General features: G+C 40.9%; 2 protein-coding genes across 2 annotated transcripts; both read left to right on the top strand.

The window, feature by feature from the left end:
• The first annotated feature begins 906 nt into the window (after window positions 1-906).
• Window positions 907-4,036, top strand: si:ch211-165i18.2 (uncharacterized protein LOC100149646 homolog). Its single transcript, XM_036597754.1, has 2 exons — window positions 907-1,385; window positions 2,380-4,036. The coding sequence occupies exons 1-2, from the start codon at window positions 1,101-1,103 to the stop codon at window positions 3,751-3,753; spliced, it is 1,659 nt and encodes a 552-aa protein (XP_036453647.1). The 5' UTR covers window positions 907-1,100; the 3' UTR covers window positions 3,754-4,036.
• A 9,560-nt stretch (window positions 4,037-13,596) lies between these two features.
• si:dkeyp-66d1.7 (myeloid-associated differentiation marker homolog) lies at window positions 13,597-24,574 on the top strand. The gene is made up of 2 exons (XM_036596700.1): window positions 13,597-13,761; window positions 22,957-24,574. Exon 2 carries the CDS (start codon window positions 23,036-23,038, stop codon window positions 23,915-23,917), a length of 882 nt encoding a protein of 293 aa, XP_036452593.1. The 5' UTR covers window positions 13,597-13,761; window positions 22,957-23,035; the 3' UTR covers window positions 23,918-24,574.
• Window positions 24,575-25,054: the final 480 nt, after the last annotated feature.

The raw sequence follows: 25,054 nt of genomic DNA, 5'->3' as shown, positions 1-25,054 counted from the left end.
ATCATCAATAAAATGCATTCCGAGTCCCTAACACTTATGCCATTTCTCCGTCGTCTCACTTGGCACTCATTCTTCAAGCCCTGGAAACAAATTAAGTGCAGTTACCCCTCACACCCTGTCAACATACTAGTCAGGATGAAGATCCTTCCAGCACTTTCATGCATCTTGCAGCATTCCTTTCTCTTCAGACAACCTTTCAGCAACAGCTCCATTCTTTACCTTTCCCAGTTTACACCTGGCCATTCACTCTTCCACCTTGTGAGTCTACTTAGCTGGGATCAACTTCTTCAACAAACACATCAGTGGATCTCTGCATGCTACTGCTAACCACCCTCAGTTCTCAATTCTTCTTAAAGGGATCCAAAGAAACAAACCTTGTCTTCAACCTCAGCAGCTGCCCTTAACTTCCAACATCTTGCGCCACTGCATGCAGATGCTCCAAGCTAGATTCTTCCCGAAGGCCATCTTCACAACATTAGAAGTCCTCTTTCCACTCACTTAGATGTTCAGAACACACAGCTCCATCAGAGACCTTCAACCTAACTCTCCATCCCTGCCTGTCTGACCTAACAGTACTCAGATACACAGATAGATATGATATTAAGCAAAATACAGGATTAACCTGAAGATTAAACCTCATAATGGTATTGCTGTAAAACACCAGCTCCCTTTGTTAACAGAGAGGCCATCAAATAATCTGTAATAGTGAACAATCAAGCGCAAATGGTTAATATGTCCAGACAAATATAAACACTTCAGAAGACTTTATTTTCAAGACTAATAAAGAAAAGCATAAATATGCATGCTTCAAGAACAAACCTTTTTGCTGTTCTATTGAGTGTCCACTAGAGGGCGGCATTTAGCACCGATTTCTGTCTACAGAGCCAGGGTGACTGGAGTTCCTCCACTTCCAATACTCAATATATAGTAAAACAAAGTGTTTTGTCCACTTCTCTGGACCCTTGAGTCACATCATATTCCCATTATTTTTGCGTAATATATCAGACACACCCAAAGGAGGAACCCAGAGCTTCTGGAGTATTTAAAGCAGACAGGACACTGGAGCCCATGCTGCCTGATGCGAGGCTCAGCTGCAGATCATGACTCTTCTTCCTCTGCTCGCCTGTGTTCTGCTGGGAGCACTCAGTGCTCAGGCCAAAGTGATCTCAACGTTTAATGAGTGCAGGAGATTTTTTTACAAAGGAGTAGAACCACAAGGAATGGATCAGAACGCTGTTAAAATCTGTCAGAAATATGGAGGGAGCTCATCATCACACTACGCCACTCTCTACTCGACGCACCACCGAATTCCTCTGTACAGCGCGTACACATTTAACCCTGGAGGCGGGAGTACAGGGCAATCACTATGGTTTATTGAGCCACAGGTAAAATATATAATACAATCTATAACATATATATGTATTGTGACGAATTTTAGGGTGTGGTTTGTATGGTCTGCGCCGCAGCCCTGCTCCCTCTGCTCCCCCTGCTAGACTGTTATCAGTGTTGTTTAATGTTGTTTGTGTTGCTGGTCTTTGGTTTAAAATGTGTGTGTAATGTTTTGCGTTGAACCTGGGCTTAGTTACCGTGGGTTTGTGTTGGTAACTGTTTTTTCGAATGGCATTTCTGCCTTGTTCTAAATAAACAGCAGAAATTATGGCCTTACTTGACTCTTCTTTTGCTCAACACCACAGTACATTTAGTTTTTATCAGCTTCGTCGCTCATGTGAAATTCTTTTCTAAGATCTTTTCACCAGAAAGGCTAATTTTATCTTGATTTTGAACAGAATACATTTTTGAGCACACATTTTTTAACCTAGGAAGATGCGGGCCTTGGAGATGTCATTTAAACTGTCATAAATGTTAACAGTTTATATGCAAATGTTGGTCTGAGTGAAAATAATGCATCCTCTACAAAATGTTTTTTTTTTCAATATAAACTCAAACAAATGGAAACAAACAAATTCAGTGAAATGGAAATTGTGCAGAAAAAAAATGTCTTGTACATTTTTAACATACTAAGAGCTGTTTGCATGCTTATATGGTTCTCTGCAGGGTGAAATCGTTCTTCAGATTGATGAAGAATGTGCTGTATATGCTTCTATACGGCCAGACATTTAAACGTTTGCACATGACTTTAAATGTTAAACAAAAACATAGAAAAATTACTTTTAGTTCCTCCGTGAATGTTTTCAGAGAGACGGTCAGCTGGGAAGCACAGTGCAAAGTTTTTCATCAGTGCCACCTCTTTTTTTCTTGGGAAGGAGGTTATCGACAATATCTTTCACTTTCGTTTAGTGGTACCCCCCACGCCTTGAATGCAGAAAGAGACTACAGTGAATTAACTGGGGTTTCTGGTCTTTTGCTTTTTCATTATAGGTTTCAGGATTCAATGAAGAAAAAATGAGCCCGGAGTCAAAATTCAACAGTGATGCAATAAAAAGGAACCAGGCCCTCAACAGTGACTACAGTTACACAGGATACGACCGCGGGCATCTAAACCCCCAGAGCTTCCAGCGTGACGAAGGCCGCGTAGCAACGTTCACCCTGACCAACGCTGCGCCCATGGATCCGTGTTTTAACCGCGTCCGCTGGTCTCAGTGGGAGAGAATGCTGAAGAATCTTCTCAATATTATGCCTTCAACTGCCTACCTCGTCACCGGCACCGTCCCTCGTCCAGACTTCCGCATACCTCAGAGAGAGTATTCCATGAGCCGTGACTTTCAGAGGGTGACTGTGCCCTCGCACGTTTGGACGGCGGTCTGTTTTAAGCACCCCTTTGTTGAAGAGGAGTCATTTTCTTTTGGCTACATGGGACCAAATGAGCCGGACGGTAAAATTGAGTTGATGACTGTTCCACAAATGAATGTTATGCTGACAAATCTTTATAAAAACCCTTCGTCTGTTAAGATTTTCACTGACGATTGTTTCTCTGAGAGCAGGAAATCCGAAGAGGTTCAAGAAAAGGTGAAAGCAATTCGAGAGCCGTTGAAACTCAAAATAACCGAAGGTGACCAGACCAGTTATAAAGATATGTCCACATATTTCTGGCAAACAGAGATAATGAAGGCAGGAATTAAGACAGCTTGTGTTGTAAAAGAGATCAAAGGAAAGTGGACTGAGCCCGACGACCTCAGAAAGAGGGACATGGACGAGGGGTCCGATGGTGTTAAGTGTCAGCAGGTCCTAGAGAAATCTGACGCTGCGGCGATGACTGCGGCAGATGGCACGCGTTGTCTGAGTGGTGAGCGCTACTGCAAAACGGAGAACGGCTTCAAGCCCTGCTGCACCACGCCTTGCTTATATCAGGAGAAACTCAAGGGCTACTGGTGTTCCTCAGGCCAAGCTCAGATCCAGTGCTCACCCCAGTACTCTGCCATCACGGTTAAAGGGAACAACTGCAAGGAAGACCACCCGTGCGGCAAGTACGACGAAGACTACTACTGGTGTAAAGTGCCAGGCCTCTTGACGTCTTGGGACTACTGCAGCCCTCCGCTTTGGAGGAGCAAAGCTATAAATGGGCACTACTGCCGTCCCAACCACGCCTGCGCCAAATACGGTGAAAAGTATTACTGGTGCTACACTGATTTCAACAACAACTGGAACTACTGCTGCACCCATGACCACTGCCTCTCAGCTGTAGATGGCAAAACCTGCAAGCCTGACCACCCGTGTGGCTACTACAAGAAGAGTTACCTGTGGTGCTACACCACTGACGGCAAATGGGACTACTGCTGCAAGCAATGTCGGTAGAAGCAGACATTAGAAACCCATCAGTGCATCTGTCACTGAAGTAGGGCTCCGCGAAGCTGATATACTAGAGCGTTTAATTTACGTCACGTAATATAGAACTTAAACGAGCTTCACTGATTAACACAGCACTGAGCTAAAGACAGAGACGCCAATTAAAGGCACAAGTTATTCATTTTTCAGGAAATATTTCAGCAGAGATTAGATTTAAGATGTTGAACTGTTCAACCCAAACTGTTCAAACCTGCATGACTGTATCTCTTGCTTTATATCTCTTTATTAAACCACAAAAACTAAACAGAAATGATTCTATCATACATATACAGAGTAGAGATTTTATTGTGTCAATAAAACTCTGTATGGGTGGCACGGTGGCGCAGTGGGTAGCGCTGTCGCCTCACAGCAAGAAGGGCCTGGGTTTGATTCGCGGCCGGGTGACCAGGGTCGTTTCTGTGTGGAGTTTGCCTGTTCTCCCCGTGTCTGCGTGGGTTTCCTCCCACAGTCCAAAGACATGCAGTCAGGCTGATTGGACGTGCTAAATTGCCCCTAGGTGTGAGTGTGTGTGACTGTGTATGTCTGTCTGTCTGCCCTGCGATGGACTGGCGACCTGTCCAGGGTGTATCCTGCCTTCCGCCCAATGACAGCTGGGATAGGCTCCAGCACCCCACCGCGACCCAGAAGGATAAGCGGTTTAGATGATGGATGGATGGATGGATAAAACTCTGTCTGATTTGCGTGCTGTTGTCAATATTTTTGCAAAAAACTCCAATATTAATAAATATGGTGATAATTAAGAAGAAAAATTAAGGATTATTAATAACTGTTATGGCATAATGCAACAAACAATCACAATATAGTATGATTCCATCACAGTGCTTCTTTCTTTTTCTTGTTAGTGACTATAACTGAACAAAAAAGTCTATTTTAGTTTTAATTGGACTTTTAAACTGTAATTGATATCTTACAGCTCTTTTTGCAGCTCAGCTATGTACTCATTTCCACCACTATCCCATGACCCCCACAATTATCTTGCATGAAATTCAAGAAGAGAGTTACCAGTTAGTTATTACAATCAATTTTTATGGTGTTCATAATGTTTACAGGAGTTTGCCTGTTCTCCCTGTGTCTGCGTGGGTTTCCTCCGGGTACTCCGGTTTCCTCCCACAGTCCAAAAACATGCAGTCAGGCTGATTGGACATGCTAAAATTGCCCCTAGGTGTGAGTGAGTGTGTGAGTGTGTATGTCTGTCTGTCTGCCCTGCGATGGACTGGCGACCTGTCCAGGGTGTATCCTGCCTTCCGCCCAATGACAGCTGGGATAGGCTCCAGCACCCCACCGCGACCCAGAAGGATAAGCGGTTTAGATGATGGATGGATGGATAATGTTTACAGTAATTACACATTGCACTATTTTTAGATGCAGTATGAAGCATGCATGCATTACTGTACTGTATAATGACATAAACGAGTAAAAATATAGTCCATATATTCACTCGAATAACCCACTTTGTTTTATGTTGTTGTACCAGGTAAGCTATACTGTGCTATTAGACAGCTAATTAGCGTCAAATAGCATTGAATAGCTATTAGCTAGGCTAACTATGTTAACTAACTTTACCACTAGTTCAGTATAAACGTGTTGTGTTGACTCTGATTAACAGATATTAATGCAGCTCAGCTGTTCTTTAAGATTAAAATGATGGTGAAGCAGCGTTTAACTCCCAGAAGGCCTTAGCTGAGCTCCAGACTGAGTGATTTTTACATCCAGGTTAAAAACATGTCTCTTTTTTATGCTATAATTGAGCTAAAACACTTGCACTTTATTCTTACTGCACTTTTAGCTTAACCTTAAGCTAATATTAATTAAGAGCTTTGTCTTTAATTTACCTTTTAATTTTTTGTATTTTGATTTGATCTACTTTTACTTTTAATTATTAGTTTTATTTCTTTAAACTGTTGCCGTTTCTTTATACTATTGCATTTATTTTACTGTTTTTTTTAATGGTTTTCACTCTTAAGCCCTTTGCCTTTATTTTCTTTTGATGTTCTTTCTGCTTTTATGTACGTAAAGCTCATTGAATTGCCCCTGTGTATGAAATGTTCTGTATAAATAAACTAGCCTTCAGAAAAGCACAAAGTCCTTGATACAGTATTATCTGCCTGTACTGTAAATGTTTTCCCAGAATGCACCACAGGATGGTATATAAAGCTGTAAAACATAGTTAAAGTATCATACTGGCTTGAATGCAGTATATTATTGTAGAAATACGTTATTTAGAGTGTTTTAGGCTCTGTGGTTATACAAGATTACATCATTTTGAACTGTTCTGACTGTAAAATTAAAAGTGGGGAATGGTGCCCTCTTCAACCTCACTTTTCATCAGCCACAAAATACTCAATTTACAGTTAAAACACCATTTACATCAATAAAATTTACATTAATAAAATACAACCTTCTGTTTAAGCAATTGCAGAACCTTTTTTGGTGCTATATAGAACCCTTTTCAAAAAGGTTCTATATAGAACCATATATCTGAAGAACCATTTCACCATGCAGAGAACCATTTAAGCACAAACTGGTTCTATATAGTTATTATAATACTTTAATCACTGTGTTTTGTAAGGGGCTCCATAACATGTGCTCTTTAAAATGTGATAATAATTACTAACATCTTTCTCTGGTTCTGCTGACTGTAGTTAGGAAAATCCAGTGTTCTTGTGGGCTAAATATAAGTATTGTTTTAAAAAATAATGGGGACAAAATGGGGACATTGTAGAAACGCATGGGAATGGAATGGGAATGTGTTAAAAAGCAGTGGAGACAAGATTGAGTGTTTTAAAAAGTGTCAGGGACAAAATAGAGCATATTAAAAGTGGTGGGGACAAAATTGAGTGTTTTAAAATGTGGCAGAGACAAAATGGAAACTTCTAAAAAGTGTCAGGCACAAAATAGAGCATTTTAATAGTGGTGGGAACAAAATAGAGATGTTATACAAAGTGGACAAAATGAAGCATTTAAAAAGTGGCAGGGACAAAATGGAGACGATTTTAAAAAGTGGTGGGGACCAAAAAGGTATAAAAAGTGGTGGGGACAAAAAGGGGACATTTTAAAAATGGTCAGGGACAAAATACAGCATTTTAAAAGTGGTGGGGACAAAATAGGGATATTTTACAAAGTGGGGACAAAATTATGTGTTTTAAAAAGTAATGGGGACAAAATGGAGACATTTTTAAAAAGTGGTGGGAACAAAATTGAGTGTTTTAAAAAGTGGTGGGGCAAAATGGGGACATTTTGAAAAGTGGGTGAAATAGGAAGGTTTTTATAAAGTGAGGAGACAAATTGAGAGTTTAAAAACATGGTGGGGACAAAATGGGGATATTTTACAAAGTGGGGACAAAATGGACCTTTCTTAAAAAAGTAAGGGGAGAAATTTGAATGTTGGACAAAATGAGGACGTATTAAAAAGTGATGGGGACAAAATGAGGATAAATGACAGCCACACTGACACTGACGAACAGCACTAATACAGTCAGCGGAGCTGCAGACCTGCAGTGTGTGAATGAGGACGGTCCCTGAACAGTAATGAGGGTTAGAATGTAACAGTGCTGGAGCTGTGGCGCCTGTTGTCCTGTGGATGATGATGAGACAAGGCTGCCCCCTGTTGGCTCGGCTGTGAACTGACCCTGAGGTAAAGCCCTCTCTGCTTCCTCTCCACGCTGAGGGGAGCCCTGCGCTGTGTCTGGTGATGATGGAACGTGACGACTGATTTCACTGAAGTTTTGACCGAGGAATTTTAACATTAAGCCTGAAATTGCTGCAGCTGTCGTCCGTGACCTCAGTGAGACAGCAGGGAGGGATACAGTTACGCTTTATTAACTTATTTATAAAGGCAAATTCCACTGACTCCACGATCATCCGCAGGAAAGATTCACCCAAATATACCGTCAGATACTCTCACTGTGTTTAACAGTGCAGCTAACGAAATTACGTTTTAATAACTAATCAGATTTAATAACTAATCAGATTCCACAAGCCCTGTACAGTGACTGTAATGCCATAGAAGCCACTGAATCATGTATGTTAACATTGCAGTATATTATAATAGTACACCCTGAGAAAGATGGTTCTTCAAGGTTCTTTAGTAAAGACAGTGGTTGTATAAAGAATGAACACTAAAAGAACCATTGCATGCTTAAATGGTTCTCTGCATAGTGAAATGGTTCTTCAGATTGATAGATAATGTGTTGTATATGGTTTTATATAGAACCAAAAAGGATTCTTCCATTGTTACAATGTGAAGCTTGTAACCCTGCTAGCCTTTAAAGAAGGTAGAACCACATATAGCACATTCTCCATCAATCTAAAGAAACATTTCACCATGCAGAGAACCATGTAATCATGCAAATGGTTCTTTGAGTGTTCATGGGTCTATATAGAAGCGCTGTCTTTACTAAAGACCCCTTGAAGAACCATCTTTTTTAAAAGTGGACATTTAAGATTAATAACTGAATAATATGCACACAGTTTAAGGAGTTAATCTACATTCTTAAAAAGATGGTTCTCCAAGGGTTCTGTAGTAAAGAAAACGGTCCACCATTTAAGGTGGACTAGAAAATTTAAGGGATCCAGAAGGTACCTGCTGCACCATTTAAGGTATACTGGAAAATTCAAGGGATCCAGAGTATAACAACTGTGCCATTTAAGTGGAACTGAAAATTTAAGAGATCCAGAATGTAACAGCTGCGCCATTTAAGGTGGACTGGAAAATTTAAGGGATCTAGAATGTAACAGCTGCACCATTTAAGGTGGACTAGAACATTTAATGGATCTTGAATGTAACAGCTGTGCCATTTAAGGTGGACTAGAAATTTCAAGGGATCCAGAATGTAACAGCTGCGCCATTTAAGGTAGACTGGAAAATTTAAGGGATCCTGAATGTAACAGCTGCGCCATTTAAGGTGGACTAGAAAATTCAAGAGACTGAAGTTTATCAGGCTCTATTCTACTCTTGCTGAAATTAAAATCATTTAGCAAAAAGCAAAATGTGTTAGGCTGACCCCACCCCCGCTTGCTCACATGCACAGGCATGTGTGTGTGGGTGTGTGTGTGGGGGGGGTGTGAGGGGAAACGCTGCATTTCTGCCGGAAACGAACTCTTGAGTTACACATCACTTTAACCACATTTTATAAATACTACACAAACAGGCATCTGGTTTCCATGGCAGGCAGCGTAAACAAACGGAGGATGTGATGCGTTAGCAGGATCTGCTGCATCATAAACAGCATTAATGTTGAGCTCGTTATTAATAGAAAACGCTACTGAGATTCTTCAGCTGCATCTGAACTGCAGCATGAAGGTTACTTTACATATAAATAGTCAAATATATTAAAATAATACAAAAATATTACAGATTTACTGTCTATGTTAATGTTTTAGTGCAGTGAAGCAGAACTGCATTCCATCCAATGACAAATTGTACATTAATAAATGTTTACATTGTTATTATTATCATTAGTCCACTCTAAAAAAGATGGTTCTTCAAGGGTTCTTTAGTAAAAACAATGGTTCTACAAAGAACCACGAACAGTCAAAGAAACATTTGTATGATTAAAGGGTTCTCTGCATGGTGAGATGGTTCTTACACTTGATGGAGAATGTGTTGTATATGGTTCTATATAGGACCTTTCTGAACCAAAAAATGGTTCTGCTGCTGTTACGATGTCAGCTTGTCACAAAAGCAGAACCCTTTTTGGTGCTATATAGAAACATATACAGCACAATTTCCATCAACCCGAAGACATTTCACCATGAAGAGAACCATTTTGGGTGTTCATGGTTCTATATAGAACCACTGTCTTTATTAAAGAGCCCTTTAATGTTGACCATCGTTTTAAGAGTGTAGTATTATTAATACTAATAGTAATATATATATATATATATTAACACTGTCCAGCAGTCACAGCACAAAACGTACTCAATTTCCAGTAAAAACAGCAGAAAAAAGCAAAAAACTTTTACTACACAGACACAAATATATAATTATTAATATACTAAACTAACTCTACTCTCAGCTCTGATGGTCAGTGAGTCACTCTTCACCTTTATTCCAGCTTCCATTCTCTTCAGGAGACTCACTTTCAGCTCCTCAAAGAATCTGCAGACACACCTCCAAAGTTCAGTCTTAGAAGCTGGTTGATCATTTTCTGAAGTAATCAAACACATTCAGTGGTGTTGAGGTCTGGACTCTGGGGTGGTCAGTCCATCGTTCAGCTTCTTTGTTTAATGTGTCCGTCTCCTTTTCTCAGTGAGGTTCTTCTTGATCAGCTACACATCCTTTCAGACCCACAGCGCTGAGTCGTCTTCTCACAGTGGAAGGATGGACAGAAACACCTGTGGATGTTTTCAGATCTGAAGCAGCTTGATTTTCTCCTCTCTCTCAGAGATGAAAGCTTTAAGTGCTGTTTATCTGATGGGGGCAGTTTTGGGGTCGACCAGCTCTTCCAGGTGGTTGTTAGGAGTCTCATGTTGGAAACTCCCGTTTTTTCATCTTATATATATAATCCACTCTGAAAATGTCACTGTAGTACCTTTTATTATTTAAAGGTATTACATTTTTTCTCAGTTGCTTGAAAACATATTTCCACTCAGAAGCCATATTCAGGACACTAAAGCAAACGTTTCTGTTAGACACGGACAATCAGGAGAGCAAATTCTTTATAGAGTATCAGCACTGAAAGGTTCCTTAGCAAAGGGAATGGTTTTATTTAGAGCCATGAGTTCTATATAGAACCGTTTCATGCAAAGAAATGGTTCCTTGCATCATGAAAGCTGTATAGCACCAAAAAGGGTTACAGGCTTGGCATCATAAGAGTAGCAGGACCCTTTTTGGTACTATATCGAACAATTTTTCAAAGATTCTATACAGAACCATATACAACACTCTCCATCAATCTGGAGAACCATTTCAGCATGCAGAGAACCATTTAAGCAAAACATTTTTCTATATAGAACCCATAGCTTAATATAGAACCATCTTTTTTACAGAGTAATGTAAAATGTAAGATTGAATTTACACGATGAAACTTTCATGCAACTTTAGTTGCTTGAAACCTACATGAAACTAAGCTGCACTTGAATCGCATAATGTTAAGCACCCTGTAACTTGTTTGAAACTCTTGTTTCAACTTTGTGGAGTTTTATGAAATTAATCAAAATGCAGACAATACATCATGTGATCATGCTGAAGGGAATAAAAACGGGCTTTGACAGCTGGGAAAATGCTGCAAATCTGTAAATTACACCTCACGGGTGACTTTATGTCTCGAGAACAACACTGTGTATAATGTGAGCTGCTAACTCTGCCGAACTGGTGGAGTAATCCAATTTGCTGTGCACAGCTGAGCTGCTCTGTGCTTCTGTCAAGCTGCACAGAAATTGTTGCAAAGTTGCAAATAGTTGCATGAAAGTTTCACTGTGAAAGGCCAGGCTAAAAATACCACACAGGAGAATCTAGTCTTTTCTCCTGTGTATATATTTTTTTTTTACCAGAGATACGTTTCAGCTCAACATGCTGCAAAACCCCAAACCAAGCAAACAAAAAAGATATCAGCCAAAATATTTAGAAAGCATTTTTACGCTTTTTTCTTTATTTACATACAGTTAAAAGACTGAGTCAGAGTGGCCCAGCAGATGGGCTGGGCATAGATACCACTCTGAACTGAACTGTCATGTGTACTTTGGACAAAACAATCAGGGCACATATGCATGTTTTTTATGCATTTTTACTTTATATGCATTTTTCTTTGGACAGTGACAAAATGTGTTAACATATACTCACTAACGTAAACACAGACAAAACAAGCATTCGTGGTGTAACTGTGTACAACAAAGGAAATGTGTAGTGACAGCTTATAAAAAAGCCCCTCGTAGTCAGATCTGCCTTCAGCCTGTGTGTGGACTCAACACTTTACTCAGAAATTGTTCACCTCTATCTTCTGTCATGGATAAGCTATCAGTGACAAAATGGTCTGTAACTGTTTTGACTCTGCTTCGTCATCATTGAGCACAATGTTTACCACTCTCGCCTTTCGTTCCAGAGAAAGCAAATAAAGAAAGGAACGGGAAAATATCTGTTTCTGCTTGTTTTGGGCGAAATCTGGTCTATACAGTACATTGCATTGAAATGTGTCTCTGGGAAAAACTAAACCAGGAGCAACCACCTAGCAACACCTTAGCAACCACATGGAATACCATAACAACAGCTTGGAAACACCTTAGCAATCATGTGGGATAACATAGGAACAGCTTAGCAACACCTTAGCAACCACCTGGAATACCATACCAATGGCCTAGCAACACCATAGCAACTGTGTAGGATAACACAGGAATAGCCTAGCAACGCCATAACAACCACCTAGGATACCATATCAACACCTTAGCAACCACATAGGATTAAAAAAGGAACAGTCTAGCAACATCTTAGTAACCACCTGCGATAGCATAGCAGTGGCCTAGCAACACCTTAGCAACCACATAGAATAAGAAAGGAATGGTCTAGGAACACCTTAGCAACCACCTAGATTATCATAGCAACAGCTTAGCAACAGTTTAGTAACCACCTGTGATAGCATAATAATGGCTTAGCAACACCAATATCAGAGCAATGGCTTAGCAACACCTTAGCAACCACCCACAAGCTACTTAAGTACTGAGTAACGCATAGAACTGCAGTGGAACGTCTTAGTCCATGCAGCATCATCAGCACGGGAACTACGAGGATGAAACTGGCTGTATGTTTGAATTTTTCGTTCCACCTTAAATGATGCAGCTGTTACATTCTGGAGCCTGAGGCACCTGAAAGAAACCGCAGCCCTATTTAAGGTGGACCAGAGAATTTGAATACGAAACTGGCAGATAAGAAGCCGCATAGAAACCGAAGTTTGTACTTTATTCTTCTCTGTTTGGTCTAAAAGAAAAATGCCTGAAGCTCCAGTGGGAGGAGTGACCAGCAGGACAGCACAGCAGAGTGAAGAGTGACCCAGAGAGAGAATCGGGAGCTCAGTGTTACTGACTGAAGTGGATCTGTGGGGAAAGTAGATCACTCTCTCTAATACACTCCAGCGGACGTGTTATAAGGGTCTCCCTTAACTCCTTAAATGGCTGTAGGATGTAACAAGGCCAGGATTTGAAGGGGTTAATCCTGAATTCCACACAGCGAACAGATTCACGTAAAACAGGAGTTAAAAATAAACTTATTTTCCCTCCATTTACTTTTTCTGGCTGTAAGAATTTCCACCTAAAATCTGCTTTAGGTGGAAAATTGGCAAAGGGACATAGAGAGAGTGTGATGGAGAGAGAGAGGGAGGGAGAGAGAGAGAGACAAAAAAAAAAAAGAGAGAGACAGAGAGAAATAGAGAAAGAAGGAGAGAGAGAGAAAACAGAGACAGAGAGAGATAAATAGAGAGAGGGAGAAAGAGAAATAGAGAGAGAGAGAGAGAGAAAACAGAAAGAAAGAGAGAGAGAAATAGAGAGAGAGGGAGATCGAGAAAAAGAGAGGGAGAAGGAGGGAAAGAGAGAGAGAAAAAACAGAGCGACAGAGAGAGAGAAATAGAGAGAGCGAAAAAAAACGAGAAAGAAAAAGGGCGGGAGAGAGAAAAACAGAAACGAGAGAGAGATAAAGATAGAGAGACAGTAAAAGAGAGAAAGAATGAGAGAGATAGACAGAGAGAGAGAGACATACAGAGAAAGAGAGAGACAGACAGAGAGAGAGGTTGGGGGGGGTGGGACTGACCAATACAGAGGGAGAGAGAGAGAGAGAGAGAGAGAGAGAGAGAGAGAGAGAGAGAGAGAGAGACAGAGGGAGTGACTAACAGAGACAGAGAATAAATCAACGAGCAAGTAAGTGAGTGAGTGAGAGAGTGAGCGAGTGAGCGAGTGAGTGAGGGGTTTTTCCTGCAGCTCCCACTCTGTCTGGACAAAGCCCCGAGAGAGGAGAGCAGAACTGACCAGCAGGTAAGAACAAACTCCAGAAAATCCCTCCTGCTTTCTATCTGCTTTGCTTTTCTGTGAAGTGGAGCTGCTGTTGGAGTCATCAGTGGGCTCGTGCTCAGTGAAGCCCACTTTACATCAGAAACCGTGCGTTAATTAATTCATTAGTAATTAAGTTTGTGTTTTCTATGTCGCTGCTGTCGGAACAAAACCTCGTATCTCCAAAATGACAACTTCACAGGAGAAGTAAAAAACCTGCTTTGCTTTTAATGTAAGTCAATGGAACCAGATGTCTTTCCAAGTCATTTTAGGTGGTTTCTTTTGGTCCATTCATCATGAAATTTACACACAATGTAAAGAACAACAGGCATTTTTAAAGTATGTCAAAAACTAAAAAATGGAGATACGAGGTTTTGCTCTGACAGCAGTGAATTATTTGTGTTATCTCTTTCTCAAGTCTAATTTTCCATTCCGCCTTAAATCCCTTGAATTTTCTAGTCCACCTTAAATGATGTAGTTGTTATATTCTGGATCCAGGCGCCAGGATGTAACAGCTGCACCATTTAAGGTAGAGTGGAAAATTCTTAAATGAAGTCATAAGAACTGAACATTGTTAGACTCTGTTTTTTGGATCCTTTTGGTCTAAAACTAAATGCTGAAGCTCCAAAACAGCATCGTTCTCACATGTTAGCGCTCAATATCTAAATATCTTAAATAAGATTTTATTGAAAGTGACACAAAATGTGTTTTTCTTCACTGTAAAAAAATTCTGTTTGTGTGTTTCAGCCCCCCTCAGTTCCATTCCCAATACTGTAAATGAGTTCAAATAGACTATTTATATTTCATATATATCCCAGTGTGTTTGAGTTGGGCTGGAAGTGTCAGTCCCCGTCGTGCTCGCTGGGTGCGGCGTGTTGGGGGACACACCCACCACAGGACACACACACACACAGATGTGTCTGATCATTTCCACAGTTTTGCAACTGACTCTCACTTCTGCGGTTTCCATGTTGTTTGTTGCCTGAAAATATAAACTAAAGGTCCTGTAAGACTTTATGTAGTAGTTCATAGTAAACACTGAATTATAATAAAAGGGAGGAGAACCTTTGAAGGAGAAAGAGAGATGATGTGCACAGCTGTCACACCCTCAGAGAGAGGAATGAGATTAGCTAGTTCAATCTATGAACACTGTGAGGAACAAAGGTACATTTTTCATTCTTCGAGGTACAAACAGTGTAAATGTTCCCTCAAAGCTCCAACAGTGGTTTAAAGGTCTGATTGTGAACCTTAAATAAGTTTTTCCAGGTGAAAAGTTCATATTTGTACCTTTTCATAACCGAATGTTTTAAACAGAACAGTAAAATAAAAGCCTGGAGACGAGACGGGGTGTGTGGAGTCAGTACAGCTTAGAACATATCATTTCAGTGGATTATGGTTCAGTTATGTTCCCTGACTAAAGGAACTGAGATGGACCCTTGAGGGTTCCACCCCAGTGACGAGAGGGGAACCACCCCAGAGACAGTTTAGAACCTTTATTTCTGAGAGTGTAAATATAAAAGGTTATTGTTACTAATAACTGATAACTAGAAACTCTTACTACTAAATCACTACTTAAATCACAGTTAACTGTGTGCAGGCCTTCACATGAATTCCTCTTACATACATAATTCACACATGAGTTTGATAGTAGGTACTGAATAATTTTTCATACATACTGAATAATTCATAGACGTTTCTTAGTTATTCATAGTGGATACTGAATGACAAAGTAAATACTGAATAATTTATTGCAGTTACAGTAGTCAATACTGAATAATTGAAAGTCAATACATAATGACTCATAATGTAAAATGAATAACCCACAGTTGTGACGAATAGTATTTAGTGACTAATTCTCAGTAGCTACTGAATAATTCATAGCAGATACTGAATCAGTCATAGTAGTTGATGAATATTTTATAGTGGTTAATGAATAACGAACAGTATTTAGTGAACAATTAGACTATTTACAACAATCACACTATTTACACTAAGTTAATAAATCTATAGTAGTAATGAATAATTCATAGTAGATACTGAATAATTTATAGTACATACTGAATAATTCAAAGTAGATATCAAATAATTATTAGTAGATCCTAAATAATTTATAGACGTTTCTTAGTTATTCATAGTGGGTACTGAACAACTTATAGTCAATACTGAATAATTAAAAGTCAATAGATAATGACTCATAATGTAAAATGAATAACCCATAGTAATTACTACATAATTCACAGTGGTTAATGAATACCAAATAGTATTTAGTGACTAATTCTCAGTAGCTACTGAATAATTCATAGCAGATACTGAATCAGTCATAGTAGTTGATGAATATTTCATAGTGGTTAATGAATAACGAACAGTATTTAGTGAACAATTAGACTATTTACAACAATCACACTATTTACACTAAGTTAATAAATCTATAGTAGTAATGAATAATTCATAGTGGGTGGTGAATAATTGACAGTAGCTGCTTAATGAAGTATTTATAATTGAATGATTGAATAAATGAATAACAGCTGCAGGTTGAGAGTTTCAGTCTGGACACGACTCCCACCGCTCAGCTGCAGAACTGAAGTGATTACGAGGGGTGTGGAGTGTGTAGCTCTGTTTAGACAGTAGTGCATGTGTGTGTGTGTGTGTGCAAGTGTGTGTGTGTGTGTGCGTTACAGCGGGTGACTCACTGTACGGGTCTCTAATGATGATTATGTAACTGCATGGTTGAGCTCAGTGGCTGCTCTGTTCTTTGGGAGGCTCCACAGGATTAAAGGTGAAATCGAGTTAGTGCTGGAGAGCCATGGTCAGCGCTGTTTATGCTCATTGGGGTCTTCAGTCCCACTGTGTTCGGACAGCCTCCTGTAGATCATCTACAGATGTTCACAATATCTAGTGAAAATCATTTGATTCTAAACACAATTAGGATTTGGACCAGTTTAGGTTTAGGGTTTGGGTTGAAGTTACAGGGTTAGAAGCAGAACTACATCGTTTTGACCAAAACATTGGTCCTAATTACCTCCTCATTAGTTCTGAGACCTCCCCCTGACTGTGATTGGCCCTAATCGCCACCTTATTACTTCTCAGACCTCCCCCTGACTGTGATTGGCCCTAATCGCCACCTTATTACTTCTCAGACCTCCCCCTGACTGTGATTGGCCCTAATCACCGCCTCATTCATTCTGAGGCCTCCCCCTGACTGTGATTGGCCATAATCCCTGCCTCATTAGTTCTGAGACCTCCCCCTGACTGTGATTGGCCCTAATCGCCACCTCATTAGTTCTGAGGCCTCCCCCTGACTGTGATTGGCCCTAATCACCGCCTCATTCATTCTGAGACCTCCCCCTGACTGTGATTGGCCCTAATCACCGCCTCATTCATTCTGAGACCACCACCTGACTGTGATTGGCCCTAATCACCACCTAATTAGTTCTGAGACCTCCCCCTGACTGTGATTGGCACTAATCGCCACCTAATTAGTTTTGAGACCTCCCCCTGACTGTGATTGGCCCTAATAGCCTCCTCATTCCTTCTGAGATCAGCACTGAATATTGAATAAATGACAGTACAAAACACCTGACAAACACAAATAGAGCAAATAGTATACGATTAACTTTTTACAAAGTGCAAAAAAAATCACTATTCAAATAAACAAAGACCCTTTTATATGTATTATATTACCGCATACTCATTGGGCCCCTGCTGACTTGGGAGCCTTAAACAACAGCTCACACCACATAGCAAGAAGTGTCTCTGATCGTCTGGTCCAGCTGTCTGCCTCTGTTTTGTTTTCTCCAATGAAAACCGGCGTAAGAGGCCCTTCTGTGGGCAGTAATAGGCTAAGATCCGCTTAAAGGTCAAAGTCAAAAGGCAGTTTTACTGTAGCAGAGGGAGCTCCTATTGCTTTCCGGATGGATTGCTTGAGTACAGATAAATTCGTTCAGTGCAGAGTGGATTCGATTTGCCCGGTTTCCTGTCATCAATCAGCAACTAACGTGCGGCGGTAAAGGCAAAGAGTTCAGGCGACAGTTCAGAGAAAAATCTAATTTACCAAATTTCCCCCGTACCCCAAATGTGGTGGATCAGTCAAGACCACAGAAGTACGCATTAGACGCCTAGATAGCTGATGATGTCACTGTATATGCAGCCACTAGGCTAGGCTCCCTCTCTGTGCTGCATTAATGATCGCCTATGGATGTAATGTCAACATATTCCTGGACCTGAATCCATACCAAACATGCTCTATGTAAAACATTCAGCTCAGCAGGCTAACAGGCTCCTCCAATAATATTCAGGGTTTGGCTATGAGACCTCCCCCTGACTGTGATTGGCCCTACTCACTACACTGTTTGTTCTGAGACCTCCCTCTGACTGTAATTGGTCCTAATCACCACCTTGCTTGTTTTGACAAATTTGACAAAAATGACTTGGAAACATTTTTTTGCATTAACTTCCATTAAAAATTAAGAATAATTTTTCCTTCCCGTTCCCTGCTAGAAAAAACAGCATGGTCCAACATGGCTCATCCCCACCAAGACCAGCATATGTTGTGTCTTGATACTGGTATGCTGATCAACTAGCAAGACCATGCTGGGGTAACCAACTAAACCAGCACTAGACCAGTATAGGCCAGCTTAAACCAGCACTAGACCAGCATAGACCAGCTTAGACCAGCATGGCTCATCACCACCTAGACCGGTAAATGTTGTGTTTTGATGCTGGTATGCTGGTCAACTAGCAAGATCATGGTGGGGTGACCAGCTAAAAAAGCACTAGACCAGCATAGACCAGCTTAAACCAGCAGTGCTTGCTGGTCTGTGCTGGTTTGTTCAGCAGGGTATAGTTGCCATTTTGGAGATAGCTGGAGGTTTTGTTCTAACAGTTATGAAATGTTACATGCATATTTTACACATTTTAAATGTCTGTATTAAAGCTAGAGCTGCTAAAAGTAGAATTAAACCCAGTTAGTGAAATGTACATCACCATTAGCTTGGCACTTATATAAGGAAAGTCCTCGATATGTTAGCTGTTGTGGTAACTTTTCAATAGAAAAAATGCCTCCATTGTTTTCCTCACTGGAAAACAAAACTTCATCTGAAAGCAATAATACGTTCCATTCCATCATGTAACTTAAACAAAAGATCATAAATCAATAAGAATCTATTTCTGGGAAGAATCAGAGTCCTTAGAGGCCACCTTTGTAACGCTCCTGGGCAGTTATTTCCTGCCATACAAGGCCAGACTCCTCTGTCTTTGTAAGAGGCAAGACCAAAATACTCCAAACTGAAGGCCAAATAGCCATTTTAAAAACATACTTGAAATCAGTGGTCAGTCTTACCAAAACCTCGTAAATAGTTCGTAGCATTTGGTTCAACGACACACAATGACGTTTCTACGTCACAGCTTAAACAGCAAGCTGATTGGCTGTTTGTCTTGAAGGGTGGGACTTTCTCAGATGCCATGTTGAGCATTACAAGCTTTCCTGTTCGCATTTCAGCTGGTGACCGTCTCCTTCGTTTCAACATTTCTAGGAGTACTAGAGCAGTGGCTTCAGTAGAGCGCCCTCTAGAGGATATTTAAAGCCTTATCATGGATAAATATGGAGTCCAATGTAGCTAATGAGGTTAGCACACCAGTCAGCATCGTGATGTGCTCATATCTGTGGAAATGCAAAGGTTTGGACAAAAATCAGTTGTTTTAGCCGCTGCTACGGACTTTAGCTTTACTAATGTTCTTTAGTCCACAGTTATAGGTAACAGTGAGTCATACAGTGTCAGAAACCACAGAATCAAGACTATTAGAGACACTGAACACCTCCTCCTGGTGTGTTTAAGGGGTATCAGCTTCCATTACTTGTTAGCTCCATTAGCCTCGTAGCTCCTGCACTAAAACTAAAGAAGCAAACTTTCAGACACCAAACATGAGTCAGGTGATCGACTACATCTGTAAAGGGCAAATCACTGACTGATTCGGCTGAGGTCTCTCTTTAAGGCCCCTCTGAGGGAGTGAGGACGTGTGAGAGAGCGGCTCACGGGCAGAACTGTGGAGGAGGAGTAGGAGGGTTGGAGGGAGTGGAGTAGAGGATGATGGAAAACATTAGGCATCTTTCTTTCTCTCTCTCTCTCTCTCTCTCTCGCTTTGCTGTTTGGAGGGATCCTAAACATCTGGTACACATCAGCATGGAGCTGGAAACTCTGACACACCGCCCAGAGAGAGAGAGAGAAATAGGGATGGAGGGATGGAGGGAGGGGAAGAGGGAAAAGTGAGGGAGGAGTGAGTCATGCCTGTGCTATTCCAGCCTGTGTTTAAAACTTGACTCTCTCTGAGGAGAAAGGACACCCAATTCTCTATCTCTCTCTCTCTCTCTCTCTCTCTCTCTCTCTCTCTCTATCTGGCTCATCTTTCACTGGCCTGGGGGTTTTCTCTCTCGCTGATTCAGATTCAAACAGACTGCGCTAGTTGTAATTAGCAACCGTTGCCAAAGCAATGAAAAAAAAGTTACTATGAGAAAAGTAACTGTTATACATTATTGACTATGAATGTCATTAACTACTTACATTATTCAGTATCTACAAGAAATTATTCAGTGACTACTATGAATTTTTCCAGAACTATTATATATTATTCAGTATATTGTATAAATTATTCAGTATCTACTATGAATTATTGAGTATCTACTATGAATTATTCAGTAGCTACTATGAATTATTCAGTATCTACTATGAATTATTCAATATCTACTATGAATTATTGAGTAACTACTATGAATTATTGAGTAACTACTATGAATTATTCAGTATCTACTATGGATTATTCAGTATCTACTATGGATTATTCAGTATCTACCATGAATTATTCAGTATCTACTATGGATTATTCAGTATCTACTATGAATTATTCAGTATCTAACATGAATTACTCAGTATCTACTATGGATTATTCAGTATCTACTATGGATTATTCAGTATCTACTATGGATTATTCAGTATCTACCATGAATTATTCAGTATCTACTATGGATTATTCAGTATCTACTATGAATTATTGAGTAACTACTATGCATTATTCAGTATCTACCATGAATTATTCAGTAACTACTATGGATTATTCAGTATCTACTATGGATTATTCAGTATCTACCATGAATTATTCAGTAACTACTATGGATTATTCAGTATCTACTATGCATTATTCAGTATCTACCATGAATTATTCAGTAACTACTATGGATTATTCAGTACCTACTATGGATTATTCAGTATCTACCATGAATTATTCAGTAACTACTATGGATTATTCAGTATCTACTATGCATTATTCAGTATCTACCATGAATTATTCAGTAACTACTATGGATTATTCAGTATCTACTATGGATTATTCAGTATCTACCATGAATTATTCAGTAACTACTATGGATTATTCAGTATCTACTATGCATTATTCAGTATCTACCATGAATTATTCAGTAACTACTATGGATTATTCAGTATCTACTATGGATTATTCAGTATCTACTATGGATTATTCAGTATCTACTATGCATTATTCAGTATCTACCATGAATTATTCAGTAACTACTATGGATTATTCAGTATCTACTATGGATTATTCAATATCTACTATGGATTATTCAGTACCTGCTATCAAACTGATTTGTCAGTTCTGTGTGTAAGAGGAATTCGTGTGTGGGTCTGCCTACAGTTAACTGTGATTTAATAACAGTGATACGAGTTCCTGGTTATTAGTTATTAGGAACAGTGGGGTGTTATATTTACACAGATAAATCCACAGATTAGCTCATTTCATTCCTCTCTCTGAGAGCATGACAGCTGTTTACATTATGTCTCTCTCTCCTTTTAAGGTTACTCTTCCCTCACTCCACTTTTCTCCCTCACTCCACTTACTCTCCATGCCCCCCCCACCCCCCTGCCCCATCAGCCTGGTGTGAAAGATAGATGTGTTAGTGAAAGGCGTGTCCGCTCTGTTTATACCAGCCTCCAGCGCGTGTTTGTGTGTGCGAGGGATTCCGTCGTGTTGGAGTGAAGTGTAGGAGAGTTAACGGGGGGGTCTGAATGCTGCCATTGTTCTGCTATCTGGCTCCTCCCACACGCGCTGATGACAGATGGATTGTGGGGTTGAGTAAAGGTCTCGGTTGTGCCGTGCCGGTCTAAATAGCCGGAATACATTACTCACAGGCTCTTACAGGGCCGCTGGCCGACAGGCAGGGATTTTTCAACTGCTGCTCTGAGACCTTTTTGTCTGAGTGCTGATGACATTAAACAGGAGGAGAAGAATTTGTTAACATTTCACTCGTTTCTGCATAAGCAGCACAGTCGCATGAATATGAATATATAGCTGTGTATGAATATTATAGCCAGTGTAGCTATAATGCAACTTTTGTTTTTGTTTATCAAAATAATTTTCAAACAAACGTCCACTTTTATTAGAACCTACCTTGCACTGGCCACTTTATTAGAAACACCTATGTTGTGCTTCCACTAACTGGCCACTTTATTAGAAACACTTACTTTGTTCTTCCACTAACTGGCCACTTTATCAGAAACACCTACCTTGTGTTTCCACTAACTGGCCACTTTATTAGAAACACCTACCTTGTGCTTCCGCTCACTGGCCACTTTATTAGAAACACCAACCTTCTACTTTCACTCACTGGCCACTTTATTAGAAACACCTACCTTGTATCTCCACAAACTGGCCACTTTATTAGAAACACTTACTTTGTTCTTCCACTAACTGGCCACTTTATCAGAAACACCTACCTTGTGCTTCCACTAACTGGCCACTTTATTAGAAACACCCACCTTGTACTTACACTAACTGGCCACTTTATTAGAAACACCTACCTTCTACTTTCACTCACTGGCCACTTTATTGGAAACACTGACCTTTGACCACTACTGGGTTTACAGTGGTCCACCACCCAAAAATATCCAGCCAAGAGCGGCTCTGTAGTCAGAAACTCACTAGAGGATTATAGGATGGCTTACACAAACTGTGGTGCATCTCCAGGTGAGCTACAGTGTCTAACTGTATACCAGCAAGGTGGAGCCACAAGAGAGGGGTTTCTGATAAGATCTGATAAGGAGAGAATTCACATCAAAACAATGAAAAAAAGGGAAATAATATATTGTATGTATATATATCTTGTGTTTCTAGGCATCCCAAAGACACAGAAGACTTTAAAGACGTTCCCCAGTCTTCCTCTACCCTCTGTGGTTAGCGTGTGCATCCCATCATGGCGATAGTTTTTCACTCCTCTCCGCTGCTGTGGACTCGCGTGGCGGCCATGATTTTCTCCTGCGTGGCGTTCAGCGTGGCCCTGTACGGCGCCCAGCTCACCCATGGCACGGGCGACTGGTGCATCTTCTGCTGGAGCTTCAGCTTCGCGGGGACGCTCCTGGTGGTTCTGGTGGAGCTCTGCGGCCTGCAGGCCCGTGTCCCCGTCTCCTGGAAGAACTTCCCCATCACGTTTGCCTGCTACGCCTCGCTCCTGTGCCTCTCAGCCTCCATCATCTTCCCCCTTTACTTCCTGAAGGGCTACAGCGGCCGTGACGAGATGATCAACTGCCGCATTGTCTCCACCGTCTTCTCCTGCCTGGCCACCGTGGCATACCTGAGCGAGGTCAGCCTGAGCAAGGCTCGGCCAGGAGAGGTGTCCGGATACATGGCGACTGCGCCCGGCTTGCTCAAGGTGTGCGAGACCTTCGTCGCCTGCGTCATCTTCGTCTTCATCAGCGAACCGATTTCCTACGACCAGAACGCCGCCACCAAGTGGTGCCTGGCCGTCTACTGCATCTGCTTCATCCTGTCGGCGGGGATAATCGTGCTCTGTGTAGCCGAGTGGACGGGATGCCTTCCGTTCCCCTTCGCCCGCTTCCTGTCCACCTACGCCCTGCTGGCCGTGGCCATGTACCTGTCGGCCACCATCATCTGGCCCCTCTACAAGTTCGACGACAAGCACGGCGGCAAAAGCCACAGGCCCAACTCCTGCGGCTCCATGGTAGGACTGTGCCCGTGGGACAAGATGCTGGCCATCGCCGTGCTGACCGGTCTGAACTTCATCCTCTATCTGGCTGACCTCATCTACTCAGCCAGGCTGGTGTTCGTCTCTGTTTAACCCTCATGCTTTTGCTGAGATTGCCTTTATTTCCTTGTTATTTGGGCTCCTAGAGACCCCAAAGTATGTTTATATGCTACATTGGCTATGAACAAATATATGTATACACATAAATAAATGTTTGCCATTACGTGTAATTTTTAGTAGAAGTCTTCTGAAAAGTTTGTGAGCATGCAATTAAGAAAAGTTATCAGTATTAAGCTGACAAATCAGTGTTAGGTGTGGTTTTTGAGGTGCTGGGGTCTCCAGGACCCCGAACAGAAAAGGGATTAAGGGTGGACGGGGTGTGGAGAGGAGGAGAGAGGTGGAAGTAGATGTTGCAGGAGAGAAGCCTGGCTTATGGTCAGCGAGGCGTCTGTAGTGTTACTGTCATAAACATGAAGCTCACTTTATCTTCAAGCTTGGTGGCCCACAATCCTCAAAGTCGTCCTTAAGGGCTTTTATCATTAGTTGATTTTGTCTTTAACAGCCTAAAACCAATTAGATCTATCTAACATTGCATTTTGTACGTCTGCAGTGCTCTGATTTTAGCATTTATCAGGCAGTTTTAGCCATTAACAAAGCATTTTTTCATCCTTCATCGCTAATGTTTGTAAATGGTAGGGAGGTGATGGAGGGCCATCCTATCCACCCAGATCCAGCCAGGTTAATCTGGGACTCTCAAAAAAAGAGCCCACACTTAAAGATAAAAAATATTTTTGTTGATTTTTATAAAATTAAATGAATACATTTTTTAAATATATATATCAGCGCTTGCAGGCCACCACTTAACCCACAGAATGATCAGTCGTTCCAAATTTCATGTCCTCTCACATATTGCCAGCACTAATGCTGTGTCAGTCACAACTGGGAACTTGGAATTTTCCAACAAGGAATCTTATGCGTCCCACCTAAAAGCTTTCATACAACTCAAAGCTGTTTGTGGTCAGAAATGGATGCTCTCAGTCCGCCAGCGCTTATTTGGCTGCTGTCTGCTATAAATATTGAATTAAAGAGCTGTTTGGCGAGTGCTTCATTTATTTTCCTCACAATTACCCCAGTATCCTCCTGTATTTATCCACATTATAAACAAACAGCATATCGGACACGAACAGAAGCTCAAAAATCTGTTTAAAACGCTGAAAACAAGCTATTACT

The sequence above is a fragment of the Colossoma macropomum genome, unplaced genomic scaffold (genome assembly GCF_904425465.1).
Source record: "Colossoma macropomum unplaced genomic scaffold, Colossoma_macropomum, whole genome shotgun sequence".
NCBI lineage: Eukaryota > Metazoa > Chordata > Actinopteri > Characiformes > Serrasalmidae > Colossoma > Colossoma macropomum.
Note: the sequence above shows the minus strand (reverse complement) of the source record. Positions and strands in the feature narration are given on the sequence as shown.